Below are 21,596 nucleotides of genomic sequence, written 5' to 3'. Positions count from 1 at the left end.
AAAATTCGTGCAGCCATTTATAACGGAACCGATGCAAACGGCCAACGATTCCAAAGGTAAGCAGTGCAGTGGCTGGAGAAACTGGAGAAACTGGGTAAAGGTTGATCCAATATTCTCACGAATATTTTAAGGAGACAAAATATTTGACTCTCAGAAGGACAGTTCTGCGCGGATGCAACCAGAATAGGAGTTTATTTGCGGAGAGAGCTGTGCAAACTGGAAGTACGCGTATGATGCAATAAAGAGAGAGGGGGCAACAGCAGCCCAGCACCAGCTGACATTGAGCGAACAGTTGAAGGTAGTAGCGATGCCCAGGAGAGGACACAGAATAACGATGTGAACGACTTGTGGAGATGACTGTTTACAAAATAGAAAATACTATTAGCATCATTACCCCCGCTCGGGAAAGCAGTCAACATGACGTATCTTTAAGTGATTATTTGTTTTGATTTGTTTATTTTTCTATATCTCTTATATTTAGACCATTAACGTATGCATCAAGAATCTACGGCCAACGATGTAACCCGGCAGGGAGCCAAAAACTCAACCGAAAAAGATGACCAACCTCTAAACGCAACTGACGCAACATTTTCAACGACTATTTCCAAATCCGCTTCGCCCAAACAGTATCCAAGCATCTCTTCGCATCGCAACAACACGCACACCAAGTAACAGTCGAAAACCACAGCTTTTGGAGAGTCTGCCGTACTGTGTAGAGATTCGTACGTCAGGCGAGCGTTGGTGTGCATGATTGCGCGAGCTTTGCCTACGGAACGCACCAACACACTGCAACTAGATTTCATGGCTGCTTCGAGTGGCCGTGCGCTCGAGCGTTGAACACGACCAACTCTCCACAAGTCCCGTCATTGTAGAATCTAATACCGAGTTGAATAGTTCTTTATTGCTGGAAACTGGGGTGAAGCAAAAGTGAGAGCCACAATCACGGAAGCATCCGGGTAAGTTAACGCTTTATTCACCCTAAATACCGTACTGAAGACCGTCTTGCTCTCGTAACGTGTGACAATCAAATTAGAAACTGTGAAAGTGGTGTTTCTCGCTAACGCAATTCGCAAACACGGTCGCGCCTGACACAAGCGTGGTCACGGGAGCGCGCCGCCATTTTGAATTGCTTAGGAGTGAAGTTAGAAGTGCGTAGCAGTGTGTGCATGGGGTTCGCCATGAGGTAGAGTTGGTATTTACGAATTTGTGTAATCAACGCGTAAAACTGTCAGCGCGACCAGATGAGGATTATTCCAACGATTTAAATCCTAAATATGATTGATTGCTTTGGAAAGCGAAATATTCGTCATGCGCTGTGTAAGGAAATTCTGTAGAGAGTTGATGTTTATGTTGCTTTTTTTTGCTGGATGGAGCTCGCGGAAATATACCAGTGGAACGAATTTAGTTAAGCAACAGTAGATAGCGCAGAAAAAGACACCTTGAAACGAGTGGTTCTGCAATTCACAGAAGGAGCGAGAAAGTTCGCGATCTCACCATAGGCCACTTACTCACAGCGGGATGAGCAGATTCGAAAACCGTGTGCAGGCGGCCGTGTTGACTGTAACAGGATTGGACATGAAATTTCGTCAACCGACTAACGATTGAACGCAATGTTTGTGTGAACACGGTATGTGTGTATCACCAGCAGCTTCAACGTGCGACAACCATAGCTGAGGAACGGAACGGCGGTTGGTGACGGTGTTGGTGTGTTGCTGTTGCCAAGTGAAAACAGAAAAGCGATGAAATCGGCAGAAGACACCACCAACACGCTTTCGTACAGGCGACAAAGGAACAGTTTGCGGGATGGGTGGTGGTGGGATGCGCGCGTACTTATTTTTGCCCGCTAACCGTTTGCGGAGCGAGCAACCCCTTGCGAATCCCTCCCATCCAGCCTCGGTTAGTCGGCAGGCGACTGTGGTAGTGTGCGTTGGCAACGGTAGTAGTGGGAGGGAAATTATGCTCGAGAGAGGGTGGTGAAATAAAATCATCTGTTTCAACTCGAAACGAACGCTAATGGAAGCTTCAATCGGTAATTGAAGAGCCTACCCACAGTAGTGGACATATAAACAGCCAATCGCTTATAAACACGCGAAACCTATACCATCTACTGTCTGTCTCCATTGTGCAAGATCACCCCATTTAGGAGGACACTTAAATTATATTTAAACAGTTTCTGATGAAGAATCTAATTTTGAACTAGTATGAACGGTTCGAAGTTCGATATTTTAAAAAGATGTTTGTTTTGCTTGCTTGCGGCTGTCTGATTTCAGTATAAACTTGTGAAATCAATGCTCCCTTCAAAAGGAGGCCACGGAAAATAGGGAAAAACGGGAATAAATCAACATACAATGGTAACTCGGATGATTTCGCACTTCAGGCGAGAATGAATAAACATGACGGGAACAATAGTAACAGAGTGAAAACGAGAGAGAGAGAATGGGAGAGGAATAGGGGAAGAGTTCAATATACGTTTATACAATAGCTAGATAGAGAGAGAAAAAGGAGGGGAAAAGAGAGAAAGAGAGAACGAAATGCACCAACAACAGTTTATAGAGTAAACCGAAAAATGCCAACGAAAACAAAGCAAAGTTTTAACGAGCGAAAAGAAATGATGAGCAATAGATAGCAACACGAGAGACAAACTTTTCATATAAAGAGAGTATGGCTATTCAAAATAGTTCTCGTAATGCTCAAATTCATATTTTTGTTGGTAGTTGGTTGTTAGATAGTGCTACAATTGCTATCATCTTTCTGAACTCATGTGGTGTACGACTCTTAGGTCACGGGCGAGGATTAGGCAAGCTAGCGTGCCGAAGTGATACTTCCCTTAAACTTCTCTATAAATGTATGTCACCATTAACTTAGTTTCTGTTCCATATAAGCAGTAAAGCGCAATAGCAAGAATGCACGTAAAATGGAAGAAGCACAAAATCGAATTTTTCTACGGAACGAATGAAACACGGTACCCGACATTGATAAGCTCAAATGTTCACCAGCGAAATCGATGCCCAGTATGCGTTGACCGTTGGTGGCTTGTTGACTCACGTTCCAATTCCACGGCACCCGAACCACCGCTTCGTCATGCTTCCTCGTATCGATCCACAAACCGAGGTTTAGCGTAATTTTGTTCCTTAAACCGTGGACGGCCCATTATCACCACAAAACCCGTTTGCACGCGTTCGTGTGATGGTTCAAACGTTGTTGTGGTCATGATAACTAATGAAGCTGCTGCCTATATATTAGGAAACAGTGCACCGGAACACGGAGCTCGCAAGCCAGTGTACGTGCGTGACGCGTGACCAACCCTTAAAAGCACTTATCAGCACCACAACCATCACGATCGGTAACGAACAGAAGCTTACCGTACTTGCGGCTGTTAGTTGAACCTTTTTGAGGGTCACATGGAAGTTTATTTGTTTGGTAGTTATGGCTAAAGCTAAGTAGGGTATTCAAACAATAGGCTGAGTTAAAACATGGTTTAAAATCACCATATCGTTTGTGGTAACGGAATCCATAGCATAGGGTTGCAAAACTGCCAAACAGCAGTTCCTAAGAAGCCACAACCAACTAGCGCATAAAACTCAACACTGATAGCGACTGACCAGCGCATGCATTAGCTGTTCATGTGAGCTCCGCGTCGTGGGTATTGAAAAGCATTTAGAGGAGGAGGTTGGTAATGATCAGTACCGATGATAGGGATTCTGTTGTAATATGGGCCACGATGGTCACATTTGCTTTCGATCGCATCTCCCAACCAACGGACACGGATGCGAAACGAAAGGGCGATTAGGGGTGCCCTCATGGTAATCCAACTGCTAGTTTGCATAACAATTGCAACGAAAAGATTGCGTGATCAGGAGAGAGTATGGTTGTGCGCAAACATTACGATGCAGCTTTTCTACCGGTAGGTTACACAAAGTACAATTTTAACCATAAGTGTTTTTTCTGTGATTGCGAGATTCGAATAGCCAAATTAAATTGTACTCGCGCTCCTGAGTGAGGCACAGAACCTTGTTCCTATAGTTTTCTCTCTGCTTTGCATTTTACCACCAATGCAGTGTGTCTACCATGCATTGTGCCAGCGAAGCGAAAGGCAGTTATCTAACCATTACGATGCATCAAGGACGTTGCACCCGGTCTGATCGTAACTGTTCTGGATGCGGCCGAGAATCGTATCCAGCCTGTGATCAAGCTTTGTAGAGTCCTTGAAATCAAACAATCACCCGCCAGGCGGCGACGTACGGTGTACTGACACACGAAACGGGTTATGGAAAACGCGATCATTTTGTTTTCCTTTTTCGTCGTCTCGGGATGTAATTGATTCAGTTTGCTTCCATCGAGTCTAAGGTAAAGGCAACCTTTTGTAAGATTATTCGCGAGCTCGTGATTGACATGAAAGGACAGTTTTTTGAACATGATTACGCTGTTACGGTTACGGCCGGTTAAATATGGACATCTTTTGTAAACATTCAGGAAGAATAGTACAAGACATTTTTGAAAATAAGCTCGTTCGACACTGCTTAGGTTTAATTTTCCCTTTCTGTGAAGGCTTATGCTTTTCTCTTTGTTGTTGTGTTTGTGTAGCGGTCGAGCGTTATCACACGCTCAGCTTAATGAATCACCATTACGGTGCGTGCTTTTTCTGGAATGCAGAGTGCATTAGTAAGTCGCAGATGGCACCATCGGCTGCCAGACAGTTCCTATAAGATTGTTTAATGGCACCACCATTCAGACAGGCCGCCATAATATTTAACCTTGCCCTTGTTAAGTGATTTGTACCCAACTGAATTCTTTCTTCCCCTCATTCTAGGTTCTTTGAAAATGGTCATTTTTGTCTACCTGTATTTACCTTCTCTCAAGCACATGAATTAACCATTTGCATCCAAATTTTCCAGATTTTAAAGTAAGTGGACGGAAAAAATCGCAAACCTGATTGCGGGAAGACTGCACAGGGTAGAAGACAGACTCGTAAACAGACAGATAGTACCTAGCCGCGTGTTGGTTCACGTTGTTGGTTCCTTGCTGGTCGAGACAGACGTCTCGGGCCCTCCTCTTACCGTGTTGCGTTTGTGTGTCAATAGTTGTTTGTGAAACAGATTTGCCAATACCACTCCTCATCGCTCTGCTGGTTTGTAGAACCCGTTCAGAACCAGTACAGTGACCAGTGGTAGAGTGGCTCGCCATTTGATAGATTTTTTTTTAAATTTTAGTAATTGTGCAAAACACACCAACAACACGACGGGTGAGTGCAGTGTCCGAGATCTTCTCAAGCACCCCGCGTCTCTCCCAGCTTCACCGCTATCGGAGATAATACAGACCAGGACCAAGTGAAACCCATGTAAAGCGAAGGCTAACCATAAATATCGTACGAAGGTCTTTAAATCGATTACGTTCTGTATTCCGGGGGTGCTCGGAACAAAACACTACTCTGCTGCACCGCACGTCTTTTGCGGTCGCTATCCTTGGGCTCGTGTCAAACGTTCAAGGAACAGCACTGTTGCAAACCTTGTACCACTCGGTTTTGTGGACAAAGCAGAGACTGAACGAGATTTAATTGACCGTTGTGTACGAAGGAAGGAACATCATTAAAACATCGAGATATCCTTCGGGAACCGTAGCAGCTCGCACTTGCTTTTGTCGGGTCGGGAAATCGGTTCGCGGTGCAAGGCGATGTAAAAGTACGTTAAAAAGAGTATTAAAGTTTGTTCTCGACGGCTCGCTGAACAAACTGGTGTATACTCAGTTGTGCGCGGTTAAGAAGTAACCATCCAGTCGCATCTCTATCTGTTGTGTACTGCCGCAACTGCACCGCGTCCTTTCTCACAGAGCCAATAAGAGCCCCGGCGGCAGTGACCCCAAGCAAACGAGGAGGAAAGTGAGGGTTTTTCTGAGTGTCACATTTCAGAAAGAGTTGGAACGGTAGGCAGAGAACGGTTGGTTGCGCACGATCACCACTTCTGCATTGCTTTTCCAAACGACAAAAAGCGCCAATAGTACCTATATATCGTTTCGCAATTTGCACAATATCTGAGGCAGACACGGAGCACAAACGGAACGAACAGCCCCACGCAAAGGGTTCCAATTGCTGATTGAATCTTCCCGTTCGCGAGAATCGATATTGATCAATTGGAAGACCACCGTGTTCCGCTGGTTAACACGATCCGTTAGTGTTGTCTCGCCCGTGCAGCAGCAATACAAGAGCAAGAAGGAGTCGGATACTTTCCAAAAGCCACCTAAAAAGCAAACAACAAATTTCTACGACAATCGAATTTCTTGTTCTTGTTCTCCTACCAAAAAAACTAAATCCTGTTCGACTCGCGGGGCGTCGTGTCACCTTCTGTGCGACGGAAAAAAATTCTCACACCTATCGGTGGGCCCTTTTCCGGGTTTCCGTTCGGACGCGCTGTTTGCAAACGGTACATTAAACAATAGGTACTAGGCCAGCCCTCAGTATGTCTGTCCCTGTGCGCTGCTACTCTGTCGATAGCATGAACAACATCGACCAGCAGCCCATCGGCATCAGCGGCCACGGTCTATCCTCCTCCATGATGATGATGGAAGAGGACGACGTGCCAATGATGGTGATGAGCCCAAAGACGAACGTTCATGTCTCCGGCAAGACGATGCATCACGATCAGCGGATGTCGTCAGAGGAGGGCCGGCTTGGGACACCGGATGCTGCTGATGGAGTTTTGTTGGCGTCCCACGGCTGCCGCGGTGGTGGTAACAGCAGTCATCAGGCGGCGTACCGCTTGATGATGGATACCGCGGGTGGCCCTGGTACCGCCAATCATGACGATGGCCAGGACTTAGCTGGAGCCTCAGCTAAGTGCACCTCACCGCAGAAGCTGTCACCATCCCACACCACCACGTATGCATCATCATCATCTACAACATCATCATCATCTCCACCAACAACCACCAATCTCGGAGCAGCAGCAGCAGCAGCAACACCACCGCAGCCAGCGATGTCGTTCGAACAGATGATGGCCAAGCTGAGCGAGCTGCTGGCGCTGGAACCGAAATATCAACCGAACCTTTACCTGCCGCAACAATCAATGGTAAGTCTCCACAGACATCAACATTTTTCCCACCTTCCCAACAGCATATCGTTCCAACGTTTCTCCACCGCCCGTGCGGCGGCGCGGTTCGTGACCGTGTAAAACATTTATCAACCTCAGAACTTTCATTTTTTGTTTTGCAAAGCACCACAACACCGATTCATTTTGAAACACTTGTTGCTCATTATCGTAACAAATATTTCGATCGTGCCCAGACATATTGCGCAACATAGGAATTTCGTTCGAGGAGAAGGTGGAGAAAACGAAAGTTACTAACCGTATGTCGGGGCGCGCCGATCTGTTTCGTCGGTGTTTCTCTCGGCCCGCTCATCTTGTTGGCTCCAGCAATCATCGATCCGTTCGCGTTCGGCCAGCACCGGATTTGTGTGATCGTAATATGTCCACCGGCAGCGCGTTTGTTTCACACTCTCTTGAACACGTGCTTCAATTTGGAGATGGTCGTTTTGTTTTCCTTTTGCGCTACTACAGGCACGTGCGTTAAGCCGGTGGCGTGTACGTGCATTTTGCGTTTGGTAATTGCTCGTGGCATGCCACGGGAAGAGGACGCACAGAGCCGACTCAACTAATTTGCCGTAGCCCGTGATGCTTCAGAGCTCGAGCTCTGCTCGGTTGGCTCTCTGGGGTGTTTGTGGGGATTCAAAAGAGAAAATGTTTGAATGTTTTTGCGCCTTCCAAATCGCAACATTCCCAAAAGAACACATGTTGGTGGTTAGTTAGCATGGTCAACGTACTTTTCGTTTGAATGATTCAGCGGATCTTCCACATGAAATGCTAATAACATTACGTTCCCATTAACCACAACATCTGCCCCTCGTAATCTAATATTTTATGCCAAAAGCATGTCTTCGAAACATTGGTTAGATTGCGTAGCACCTTTGGAACCACGCCTCTAAGCTTCTACCGTCATGTTTCTGATAATTTTGATTGCAAATAAGATAGACGAGGGAACCCTCGTGAGGGCGTTGAGAAACGGATGGTGTCGGAGTGATTGATGTGTCAACACGGTCACGATCATTCAATTATCGGGGTCTAATCAGCGCAAAATGATTGAACGTCCATCGGTTTGTCCCATAATCTAACATCAATACCCGCTAGCGCTTTGAACGGGGCAAATATGTTTTGGTACTGTTTTTACGGGTAAACACTGCGAAACCTTAGTTGGTGTAGCAGGTAAAGGAGATCATACTGCTTGCATCGTCGTCCCACTTGCTTGGCTTCAGCCATTTGTCCGGCTCACAAAAGAGCTTATGGTTTTTTTTTTTTTTTTAATCTTAGAGGAACGGACCGGGCCGTATTTATAAGAGCTTATGGTTAAGCGCTCCCCAAAACGAGCATAAAAAGGGGGGCCCACCTGAAGGGTTTCACCAAAATTCTTCGTCCCTACTGCCGCTTCCGTTTCGCCTCTCGTGTGGCGAATATCATTAATTTGTGTACCTTTTTTCCAAACTAACACAAAATCCCTTGAACCTGTTTTGCTGCCCCTCGGAAATCGGCTCGTCGGGCAAAGCCGAAAACACAAATCCAGACAGACACGCGCGCGTCACTCGATTCCAAGTTGAGTGTGTATTGATCCAAAGTCCATGCTTTACCGTGTGATCGTCGTGTGCGTAATGGGTTGTGCGATCACGTAGTCACTTATTTTTAGAGCGATGCCTTATTCCGTGGGCATACTTTTTTTGCCGCCATGGTCGTTTAACCTCGAAAAATTTGCTACAGCCTCTCGCGATCAGAGCGCGCCGCGCAGCAGGAGAAGTGAAAATGGTTGATGTTCGCTGGCAGAGACACGACCATGACGCGATGTGTCCGTCGGTCAAGGCTGTAATCGCACAAGAGATGGATGCGCATAAAAAACTTCCGCAAAAGACGGGAGGCCGGGCCCTCCTATGCCCACATTGTAACTTATTTTGAATTGCATTTCTGGTCGGTTGTTTGATCAATTTGTGCATGACCTGCAGTCTTCTTTGCACCCATTGGACTGTGGTCTTGTGTGTTGTTTGTTCCGCTCCACATCCAGAGTGTGCAGTTTCTTTGTTTACTTGCAACTCTGTGGACTGCTATCGTCATCTAGCTTGTACGAAGAAGAAGACGATGGTAATCAGCATTCTATAGCAGCCTCGAGTGCTGATTGGCACATTTCGTTATCATCGTCACACCATCGGTCGCGTCGTAACCCAGTTGACGCACATCGCGATTACCTTTAACCAGTTCTGCTGTATGTCCTTCGATTGCAGCAATGATGAATGCTGGCTAAATCGAACCAAAGCATGTTAAAACTTTTTAAACTTTTTGTAACTTGTGAAGAGCATCGCCACCAATCGCCTGACAGTTTATTATGTGTTAAATCGATACGCTTTAGATTCGCTTCTTCTTTCAGCGCCGCGCTTGTGAGAGGTCTTCGCCGACGATAAGAAGAACCATGCCAGCCAAGCCTGCCCGTCTGTCTGTCAATGGTGCGGCGCGATGATAATGAGCCACGGAATAAACAGTCCAGACACTTTCGGTACTGCTATTGCTATCGCGAATTGCTGGCTGCGTGCTTCGAACTTTTGACGTTTGCTGACAGGCGAGTCAACTGCTTGTTTCCCAAAACACCTCCCAAGAAGAGGTGTGTTTGGGTTCTTCGTAATGCCCAAACAATCGGCAATTTTCTTAAACACGCGGCAGCACCAAACAATCGGCGTGACGCACACAACACCCTGTTGATGGTTGTAGCAGCAGCTGAGCGCCCTCAGCATGATTGTACTGTTTTTGGTTTATCATTATCAGCTTGCTCGTCGCGCACCATATCTTCCGCCAAGCGCGCCCAGCGGACTGGCGCAGAGTGCTTTAATATAAGGTTAACGACCGTTCGGGAGGAAGAGGAGGACACACTGAAGCGATACGGCGGCGGTGGCAATCAAGAGCTCCGAATGTCGAATGACGGAAGGAGGGATAAGAGATAAACAAATGTGCGATGAACTGTTTGAGTACGAAAACAAGAGTCGTCCTGTTTTCGAGCTTTGTCATCGTCGCTGCAAAGTCTCGCTGCTCCTCCGCTCTAGAGTCCGTTGGTCAAATATGGTGAACATAAATCTAAGACGACCGCGCGAGTAGCTAGGGGTCTGTAGAACATGAGATAAGATAATAGATAGTTACCGAATGATGGGCAGCGGTTTGTGAACGCACGGAGAAGAGTACGTGTTCGTCCTTCTGTCGCCCAATGGCGTTCCACCATAGCGCGTTTGCAAAAGCAAGCGAACACACAGTATGGCTGGACCACCGAGAAACATAGTATCGAATTCTCAAACAGTCAACCAACCGGTGCCCGCCTAATGAGGGGTGCTTATGAACAGTAGCATGTCTAATGATTACGATTAGCATCTGATGAACGGTAGAGTGGAGCGTGCAGGCAAAAAGTACATCTGCTACTGCTGTTAATTCACTTTTCGAGTGCGATTAATGTTTTTCTATGTTTGGGTGTTGGGTGTTTTCTTCCCCGAGGTCTTCTATGTGCTTTGGTGCCTCGTGCCTTAATATACATTTTCGCCCACTCTGCACTGCTTTGCTGCGAAATAGTAAGATAACCAGCGAAACACCAATACTTTTTTCCGTTTCCCGTCACTATTTCCTGTCCCCCGTCAACACATTTTGTGATTTGGCGTCGCGTAGCTCTTGTGCGATGTTGTGAGAAGCAATCGTGACGGCGAACAACAACGCGCCGGGTGGGTGGTCTGATTACTTCACCATTAGTTCAAGACTTAAGATTGGTGCTCATGGTATAGAAACGCGGCATAATTATGTTGCACTGCTGTGGCACTATACGTGGCGGAATAGCGGCATTGTGGCCGTAGAATGAGTCAGTCAGTTCAGCGCACGCGCCGCACGTCATGTGGCGCGGAAACAGAACCTATACTTTGTGAACTTTCTTCTTCTTGAGCTAAGGCTTGTTTTTTGGGAGACTTTGTGATTGTGGCAAGAAGGATCGCCTATAGTGGAAGAAACCAGTAGACTGCAAACTATTAGCTGCCAGCATTCTTGTTCAGCATTGTTTTCTACTTTTCTGCCATTTTATGATAATTTCTCACACACATGAGAGGTTGATGTTGCCTCTCCCTGCCGCAATGCTGTGTATTGTTCACGCGTAGTGGTCGCCAAAGATTCTCGCCGGGGAAGATCGAGAGGCTCTATCGTGTACCGTTTCCTAGCGATAGCGGGATGCAGCCATGTTTAGGCGATAAATTTCCATATGAATGGAAGAGAAACCAACTCGGAACAGAAAATGGGTGGCAAAAGGTGTAGCGCAGTGTGTAAACTTATTTACACAAAACCAACGACGGGGAGGTTATCTAATTTTTATCATTTTATCGCATCGGTGTTTGTTGCCGTGGAAAGCCGAGAGGTACATCTAAATGAACGAGGAACGCTTTCGAGAGGAATCTGATTGCGGGTTTATTATTAAATCAGTTTGTGTCCTATAACGTGCGTTGCGTCGTTAGAACTATGCTTTTGTTACTACTCCCCCAGTTTATTATGCTTCGATCACTCGCGATTTTGCGCCAGTGAATGGAGGAATCGCGTTGTTCTCGCGTTTATAGCTTCCGTTAGTCAATTCAGTCCGTAGTCAAATGTGGCCGTCGTGTGACTGCTGTGATGCTTGTTGCGCCCTGCGTCAGTTTCGCTTGTCGCCGCCGCCATGCGTTGTGCGTGGGGAAGCGTGACCGTCACGCATCGCGCGATCGGTCACTGGTTGATGGTTTCGGTTCAGGCCACCGAATGAGAGAGGGGGGAAACAAATAGAATAAAACAATGGCAAATGTGCGCGCAACCGTTTGACATCACACCACTTGACATGACAGGAAAGGTGTTTATTCGCCAGCATATAAATGCCAGGCATCGGTCCCAACGACACCGCTATGGCATCGATCGATTCGAACAAAATCCGTGCGCTTAGCAGCAATCAGCAGGATTGTGTTCGAAAATAGAAGCAAATCCTCTTCGACGTCTCGTCGTCCAGACCAACGCTGCTGTTCCCTCCCATTAGGGGCCCGGTTTTGTTGTATCAGATGTCCGCAAACAAATGGGTTTTAAGTCGGGATATGTGGATGTCGTCAACGTCGACGGTTGCGGCAGGGTGAGACTCGCAAAATTCGGAACTGGAAGAACCAGTTTACGTGACCGCGCTGTGGCCACTGACACGCACATACACAAGCACACGTAACAGCCGCTGGTGACGCCATGCAAAGCTACTGTGCAACCAAAAGATAGATGGCCGTAAGCGAATCCGCGGCGGACTCACGAAACGAGACTACCGCGCGGGGCGCAGGAAAGGGAGTCATTACGTTCGACGCGCTTGGGAAGATGTTGACGCGCATGGCAAAGGAGGGGACAACCTGAAGGTTGATGGGAAAGGAGGAAGCGTGCGTTGTGTCGGGCATATTGGATTTATTTTCGGTTTCAATGTCAACCACTGTGCTCCAACCTGCCGCGTCGCCCCGTACACACCGCCCCAAGTGTAGTACGCTGTCTTATCCGTCCCAAGACCGTCGTTCCTCCTTTTGTTTTCATTTGGCTATGTTTGGCCTTGTTTCGGTTTCTCGTAGGGCAAGCAAATTGAGATGGGGAACGAAAAGCTTGGCCGAAGCTCATCCAAACATCATCCAAACAGTTTTGACGGCAATCCTGAGCCCCCCGTCGTCGGAGGAAGGATAGTACAGTAAACAGCAGCTGGTAATCGCTAGTGACACCGGGTGGTCTTCGATACGATGGGTGTCGCTGCTAAGGCCATGCACCTACACATCAATGCTTCGTTTAACATTCATGCTTGACTCGTTCGATCATTTGCGTATTCATGCGTGACGACGTAACCTCACAGCTTGCCCGTCGCCCCCGCCGCACCCCTTAACCTTCGCTCGCACGGGCCACTGGTCCGAGTGGTAACAGTGAGCCACTTTCGGCTTGGCAGATCACCTGATTGGAAGGGACGCTGAAAGCCGTGAATACCCTTCATCGTTTACTTTAAGACACAAGCCCTCGTTCGCTTGGTGGTTGGTTGTCGTGGCGCGGTGTCGCAAAAGTCCTTCCGTTTTGTATATTCGTGTCTCTTCATATCTCGTAACAACAAACAGCTGAGTAGGTTTGTTGTTGATGCTGCGCCCCTCGCCACTGGCCGCCGGCCCGGCCCCTATGTGTAGCAATGTAAAGTCACCCAAGGCAACAATTTGCTTGTGCGATATTAATAATCAAAACTTGCTCGCTTTCAGCTGTTATTTAAATCCCGAAAGTGGCTCTCCGATCGTGTTGTTTATGTATTGCAGAAAGAGAAGCGATAATCATCAGTATTTGTTAATTGGGGGCCGCCAGACCACAACATTCGAAACGGGGGGCGCATGCACGACCTTATCCGATTGTGTATCCCGCTTCGTTGCGTGTTAGAGGGCCCCGCGCGATACGAAGAAAGGACCGGGGCGGATCGTCTTCTCGGTGTGTTGGTGTCGTCGGTCGGGAAGTTGTTGACAATGTTGCCACCAGACGAGTTTCGAATCGTTTCTGACCTCAATTTTCTGCTCACCAATACGGGCGGCTCGCAACAATCATAACTTGCAGATACACTCACGCTGCGCTCTCAGTCGTTGATGACCCCTGGTTGTTAGGATGCGCTCACATATGTTGCCTATACTGTTTATTTATAATGTCGAATCCGTTACATTTTTATTCAGATGAGTTCCTCCGAACTTTCGCCCAGTTCCATAACGTACGACTTCTATTCGAAAAGATTAATGGGTTAAGAGATTGTAGGAGATGAGACACATTCCCCTGAAACTGGAGTTTTATGCCCATCTCTTGTCAACAAGATAACGGGATTTTAAACTTCAGTCCATTGGCCCATTTTAATTCGTAACTGTTTTCATTTCGCTAGCCAGTGTTATTAACCTCTTGTGTGATGTCTCTTTACAGAATGGCGAAATCACGATTGGCACCCGCGACGGAGCCGCTCATGTGCTGCGCTGTCTGAAGGTTTGGTACGAGCTGCCCAACGATGTACTGTTCGCTGCCATTAACTTGGTAGATCGCTTCCTGACCAAGATGAAGGTCCGCCCAAAGCATATGGCCTGCATTTCGGTCAGCTCCTTTCATCTGGCAGTACAGCAGTTGAGCATGCCGATCATCGATACGGAAGACTTGGTTGCTATCTCCCAGGTAAGATTGTATCCCTTCTGTGGCCCTATTCTATTTCCTATGCATGAGGCTTGTTCGTTGTCCTGAGCCATGATTAAAAGTGGAGCATTCATTGATGGCGAGCTGCCATTTCTCACAAGCCATCCAGCCTACGCCTTTCATCATGGACTCAGTGGATCCTATGACCTGTAACACTAATTCGAATCGCGCGTCATTTCGCCCCGATGCTTAACTAGGAGATTCTAATATGTCTAATTGCGTCTTCAAATTAAAGTCTTTTCCGAGCTATGATGGCGTCGCAAAATAGCATCTGTACAAACGAGGCACAGCAAACAATTTGAGCATTGGAATTTAAACGCATTGTTTTCGTAATTATTGAGATATTTTTATTAAACTTTCTTGGCATCATCTCATTGATGGCGTAGCTGAAGTATCTTCTGGCTGAAAAAGCAATCTTGATGTGCTTACGACAATTGAAACCATCTGTTGTCACAGTGCTTGATGGTAGACGGACAGTAACTGTAATATACCGTATTGTGTTGCAGCAACAACCACCACATGGCCGTAATCTCAGCAGGAAGTTGAACTCTGCTAGGCAGTTTGAGAGACGCGATAATGTTTATGTTACCATGGAAGCTAGAGCCAAGATTCAGGAGAGAGAGGGATACCCAGTGTTCTGTTGTTACTCCTAATGGAAAATTAGAAACGAAGGAAAATTAGAAATCCATGAAGAAGAACTGGTGTGCCCTGTGTAACGATGGATGGTCTAGGTATGAAGTGATCGAACACAGCAGAAGGAGCTGGATAATACTGTTCTCATTTGCCATAACGCACCATCACTATGGTTGAACCTCGATAATTGGACAAATTGTGTTTATGTGTCTCTCAGCAATGCAAGTGAAGGAGACTTAGAAAGGGGTTCATAGATTGTATGTACCCAACGGGGTTCCACATGTGTTTGCTTCGATTATGTACCCTATGATCGTTCTTTCGCTTCCGTTTGTTTGGGCATCTTGTAAAGCAAATTGTGCGTCGCTATAGTGGCTGCCAAGTAAGCAAAATTGATCTCCTGCTTAGAGATGTCAGAATAGGGCCCAATGATTTGATGCTTCCATTTCGTTAAGGGGTACAGCCCAATGATTGCCGATTTAAACGCAGTATAAACGATTTGTTTGTCTCTATTCGATGATTGCACGCGATGAATTTAAATTGAGGGCGAACTAAACACATGTACAGTGAGGGAGAATCGTTTCAGCATATATGACGATGGGGAACGTCGAAGGGACTTTGTGAGTGTGTTTTACTCGCAAGATTATAGTGTTCACTCTTCAGCGCGAACAAATATATGGAATTGATCCTCTTAGGCTCTTCCTAAACTCTTACACAATCGTTTTCAGTGTGGCTCGCATACTCGGTCGTTCGATTCGTTCGATTTTCTATTTTAATTTTTACTTCTTCACAAATATGGCCACCAAAAGGTGGCGTAAACGCATCGCACGCACCAATATAAACACCGTCCATATGGTTCACTATAAGCAAACTTAAATTGTTTACTGATCACTATCCGATAGTGGTAGTGGAATTCGTACAATTACTTCGTGCATGTGGTACTTAGTATCGGTAATACTTATTTACGATCGACACTTTCCCTGTTCCATGTAAACATATTTTTTTACAAATCCCTATTTGTCTGCTCTTTTGCTTCATGTGTTCAGCAATAGTATTAAATCTCAATTAATCCCGTTTGATCGGCTACAATGCTATCATCATGTCGAATGCATGAAATCGTAAATCATAATATTTTGCTTCTTTTTCTGATTCATAAACGATTTTACCAACACAGTGTCGCTGTACATCACGAGATCTCGTACGAATGGCCGACATAGTCGCCAATAAGCTTGGTGTACAGATGAATCTGGCCCCGGTAACGGCACTGTCATTTATTCGGCTGTTCTACTACATCTTTGAGAACGCGGCAAAGGCCCTCGGACTGTCCGATATTTTCAAGTCGGCTATATCACTAGCGGATCTTGAGATGCGGCTGGAGATACTTGCCTGCGACGCCAGCTGCGCCAGCATCCGCCCGTCCGAGCTTGCCCTGGTGATGATCTTCACCCAGATGGATGTGTACGTCAGTGCAAACAAGGACAACGGTCTGGTACATCAGCAGATCCACGATCTCGTTGACTACGCTATTCAGCTGCAAAAGTTCTGCCGTGTAAGTATGAGAATAATTAGAATGCTATGTAGCGATCGACCCGTTTTGTTTAGAAGTATGCGCCGCCGGTCAATTACAATTATTCATGTCGTCTTTTTATTTTTGCTTCCATCACAGATCCCGGACAGCAGCTTCCTTTACAGTAACAGCATTGTGTCGAAAATTCTATCGCTCTACAATGGTCAGCACAAGATCCCCTACAAGCAGCGGCTAGTATGGAAGCTTTCCTCTCGTACTATGCGCGTGCTGCGCCCTACTGACAAGTTGACCTCCTATTTGCCAACGATCGCTGAACACCACCATGCCAACGGTCACGTTAACAATAATCTCAGATTCAGGTATGTAGGATCTAAGAAACATTTTTCGCGAAAACTGTGGTAACTATAGCTTATATAAATGTTTTATACGATTTTGTCCAATTCCTTATTGCACGCAAACAGAACCGGCAGCGTCAGCTCGGAAGATGATGGCGAAGATTGGCCCACATCACCAATTGTGGCAGTTTGTGAACAATTCGTTGATGAGTAAAACACTGATCACGGAACAATGCTTCTCTTTCGAGTGCGAATGCAGCTAGCTCTTTCGAAGCAAAGAAGTACGATCAATAATACACGATGCTTGACACAACATCAACAAGAGATGAAGAGAGATTATTTGCACCTGTACTACCTTCTACTACTATTACTACATCATTCACTACTGTTAAAACTTCGGCACCCGTCACGCGTAACTATTGCTGCCCACTTATCCGTACTAATCCAGATCCGTTGGCTTACGTTCATCGATGCAGCGCATGCGTAGAAACGATCGCACGCACCCTTCCACCGGTGTTGGACTATTTCACAGAAATGTACAAATCTACGGTGAGGAGAAGAGACATCTGCAAACTGTACCAACCATATTGTTTCAATTTGTCTCGGAAAGAAACCGTTCCGAGATACACACACAAATGGAGGTTAACATGAAAAGTGTTGCTCCGACGGACGTAGAGACGAGCAAGCGGCGATTTCTTCACATCATCTGAACCGCCGCGTGAATGGCACAATATTGCATCTGTTATAGCTCCCCGATTCTTGTGTGAGCAACGATAATAGCGGACGAAAACATCGGTGGTGGCTGAATAAGTGAAAACGGAAAACTTGACGGCGGAATTAGATCGCGTTGAGCCGCAGTGACCGACCGCAGCTTTGGTAGACGATGGTTCAGTGCCGGATATTTCATGAAGAACCCATTGCTAGCCGCAAACAACATCAACTACAACTACACGGTTCACAACAACATCTGGACGTTTTTGAAGCTGGAAGCGCCATGGAGAAGGAACGGCGAGAGCTCTACGGTGAAAACGCTCCACCGGTCGGTAAAGTTTATTTTTACTTTGTTTTCCTCCCTTTTTACATGCATATTTCTAGCGCTTATTTAATACTTGTGCGAGAAGGAAAATCAGAAAACAAAACTAAAAAGGAACAGTCTAATTCGCTGGATAAGAGATCTATCAATGATAAGTAATCAATGGTATAGAAGAGTGTTTTTGAAGTCGGTGTCAGTAAGTAGCACAGTAAGCCTAAATCGGTAATGGAAAAAAGCAACAATTTGCCCAGCTCTAACAAGTATGAAATCGTGAAACTATGCTGAGACATCGGCGCGGTTGAAGAAAGGACTTGACCTGCACTATGACAAAACGCCACACGAAGGCGCTTGTGAACAGGAACAAACTTTACTCGAACCACCACCCAAAGCAAAAGAAAAGAATGAAAAAAACATGCAAAATTCGAAACATCAAAAAAATCTTAAAAATCTCCCCCAAAAAAGTCACACGCAAGTATATGCAAGCATAAAAAGAAAGATAAAAGGAAAATCAAAAAAAGTACAAAATATACAAAACGGTTAAAAAAATCCTAGCAGTTAAGTTGTGTAGGGTTTATAAAGGTGGAAAAGTGAAACAAAACTCGTGACATTGAAAAGCCAACCATAAATCAACTGGCAGCAAATGAATTTCATCAGAACAGCATAATTAAACTGGCAAAAGGGCATAAGAACTCTCTAGCTTTAGCATAGTTATTCTGTCCTGTTGAAAAGTTTACTTCTGCTAGCGAATGAGCAAACGGGCGTATGATTACTTAGGAATCATTAAACACGGAACGACGAGAATTACGCGACTCAATTTACTGACAATGATAAAGTCAATGGGCGAGTAAAAGGCGGTCCTTGGTATCAGCTCTGCAAGAGGGCAAACACAAGATAATGTTTGATAATTGTCTGAATGTGAATGTGCGTTAGCCCCGCAACGAAAGCAGAAAAATGGTTAGAAATAATTTTATTCGTGTTTGCCCTTGTTTTTTGTTACGTGAAAATTTTTGTGAAAAACCGATATTGTTTTTGAAACTAAAATGGATTACGTGTATTTCTTCGTTTTCCAATGAACGGAAATTCAATTCAAATTGCGATGCGTGAACTGAATAATCGCGTACGAAAGACGCGTGTGCACTGAAAAAAATGAATGAAAACCAGCAATCCAGAAAAGGACAAGCGCAACGGACACCAGAAAATTATATTACTATCGTGAAGCCAGTACTGAATGTGTTATTAGTGTGTAGTGTGGACAGCGCAAAAACGGTTTGGAAAACAGGGAACGAAAAAGTGCACGAACAATAGCACGCCCTTAGAGCCACCATCCTTCACCCATTCCGAGACTCGATGAAAGCCAAAATGCAATCAACAAGTAGCACATAAACAGAGCAACATCTCGTGATGACTTTTGGCACATGGAAACAAGGACAATATCGTTTTGCAAAACTTTATTCGTTCTCTTGCTTTGCCAATCGAAAGGAAACGAGTGCTGCTGCTACTAAAACAACAATTATTTATCAAACTAGCTAATTGAACATAAAAAATAGATATCGATAGATAAGTAGGGTTCATCTTCAAACCACAAATGAACACACGATCGAGAACGTGTCACTTCGTTAACTGTTTTCAACCCCGTAGGCAAACAAACATCGTTCCATGTGTCCAATTGTGTGCGTGCTTTGAAAAGTACCGATAAATGTTGAATACGAATACGCAACAGCAGCAAACACAAGCCAGTCAAATTTAAGCAAAACGTTTATCCTATGTTGGACTTGGATTCATCCTTTGCAAAACCCTTAGTAGTTGCGTTTGTGTAGAGGAATGTGTTTGCTGTGTAGATGTGAAGCTAAACCAAAAACCAAGAACTACTATCCAGAAAATTGACAAGTAGAAACAAAAGTCAAACGACAAAGAAAGCATCCTACTGATACCCAGAACCAGTATGGAGTTTGACGATGGAAAATGCGAAACAATGGTATTCACAATCAAAGCATGACGATATGTTTTTAAAGCATAGCTAATGTGCAAAAAGATCGATTACATGAGCCGATGGTCGGCAATAGATCTCGTAAGGCACAGCTGTATAGGACAAGCTCAACAGCTATTGGTTTGGTTGTCGTAGTTGCTTGAGTTGTTGCAAACGTTGCATTTTCGCCACGCCTTGTCCGTCACGCCACAGACACACTCTCTGTGTGGAATGCAACTTTTTCAACTATACAGAAGCATCTGGTGGAAAAGGAGCCCCCAGTACTATCACTTAACGTATTTTACGGTGACAGAATATCTGGTCTTTATTGGTGTTTCATTGCTTGGCGCAGTCACGCGCCCTGTGACTACGAAGGAAGGGCACACAAAAAAGTGATAGTTGGATGTGCAATAACGATCATTCCGCCATTGCGATCCTTCGTCCTTCCAATGCTGGTTTTTTTTTACTCGTCCCGTTGTTCACTGTAATACGATTTGCGCTTGGAAGGCACCGATGAAGCCCAGAAGACCTGCATGAGAATAATAACTGATCTCGAATATTTCTGTTCACACAATGAAGTGTTTCCAACCTTTCCAACATTGTTGCATGAAGGATTCTAATTTCCTCATCTTCATCGTTGAGGCGTAAAGAGGGGCAAAGGAAATTATAAGAGTATTTTTGTCAAAAAATATCAACAAGCGTAGTAAGAGCACCATCCCCAAGTAAAAGCTATACAAGTGCAAAAACAATCGCAACAAACACCATCACACCACAACAGAGACTTGTGGAAGAGAACTGACCAAGAAGACGCGAACACAAAGAGAGAAGGAGAGGCGGTCAGTGCTGGTGCTGATGCTTAAAATCTACAAAACAAACTTGAGAAAAAACGTTTAGGAAAGAAGTATTTTTTATCTGATAAATATTATTAATTTATGAGAAACTGAAACAAAACGAAACATGCATATTGTAAAAATGACGAAAACACGGTGGGAGAAAAAATTGTGATTACATTTATTTAAAAAAGAAGAGAAAGGGACACAGAGTTAGGGAAAGTAAAGACGCGAGAATGAACGATACAAATGAAGCAAAAGAGAACCAAGGAAATCATCGAACATTAAGGAACACAGGGTGTTAAGCTTCTTGTGTTTAACCCTGGCAAGGTATGTGTGTGAGGTTGTGTCGGTTGTTGCTCGCAAGAGGAAGCATGTGGACGAGTTAATAACAAAATGCGTCCTCGATAACGCTTAAAATCGCAATAAGAATCTTGAGTTTTAGCGGATGATTCGGAAACGTGTGTACGATTTCTGTTTCGTTTCCTCGAGAAGCAGGTCGACGAACGAGTCTAGCTTCTCCACTCAATGTCCATTGTTGGAGGCAAGGTATGGAAACAGTTTGGCCAGTACAGCCGCCCATATTTTGCACTATTTGTCATTTCTAGTTAACACCTTTTTTCCAATCCGCTTGGCAACTAAGATAGGAATGACAATAGTATTTTGTTTTTGGCTGTGTTATCAAGGCTAGGGTTCGACTGTCCTATCTTCAGCGATACGTCGAACTCTATTGATAGAACTCGAACGCAAGGTGAAGGCCGCCGGAAGGAGGAGACACGCTCTCACGTTCCACGCACCACACTCCTCATAACCTTATCCTGGACGCTAAACGCGCAGGAGAGCTACGCGCAGCAGAATCGCCGCGCACCCTCAGCAAACATCCTGCGACCTTAAAAATCAATCCATCCATGAAAGAAGGATCACCTGACGGTGGAAGTTTTCCTTCTTTTTGCTTCATGTCGGACGTTTTTTCGAACCCCGTAGGAGAGGAAACTTCT

The 21,596-nt window shown here is 45.4% G+C and overlaps 1 protein-coding gene across 1 annotated transcript; it reads left to right on the top strand.

The window, feature by feature from the left end:
- Positions 1 to 637: 637 nt before the first annotated feature.
- LOC131212168 (cyclin G) lies at positions 638 to 21,586 on the top strand. Its single transcript, XM_058205931.1, has 6 exons — positions 638 to 956; positions 6,433 to 7,061; positions 14,016 to 14,258; positions 16,081 to 16,455; positions 16,573 to 16,793; positions 16,896 to 21,586. The coding sequence occupies exons 2-6, from the start codon at positions 6,453 to 6,455 to the stop codon at positions 16,981 to 16,983; spliced, it is 1,536 nt and encodes a 511-aa protein (XP_058061914.1). The 5' UTR covers positions 638 to 956; positions 6,433 to 6,452; the 3' UTR covers positions 16,984 to 21,586.
- The last annotated feature ends 10 nt before the right edge of the window (positions 21,587 to 21,596 follow it).

This window comes from Anopheles bellator, chromosome 2 (assembly GCF_943735745.2).
Source record: "Anopheles bellator chromosome 2, idAnoBellAS_SP24_06.2, whole genome shotgun sequence".
Taxonomy (NCBI): domain Eukaryota; kingdom Metazoa; phylum Arthropoda; class Insecta; order Diptera; family Culicidae; genus Anopheles; species Anopheles bellator.
The sequence above is the reverse complement of the archived record's forward strand: the minus strand, read 5'-3'. Positions and strand labels throughout refer to the sequence as shown.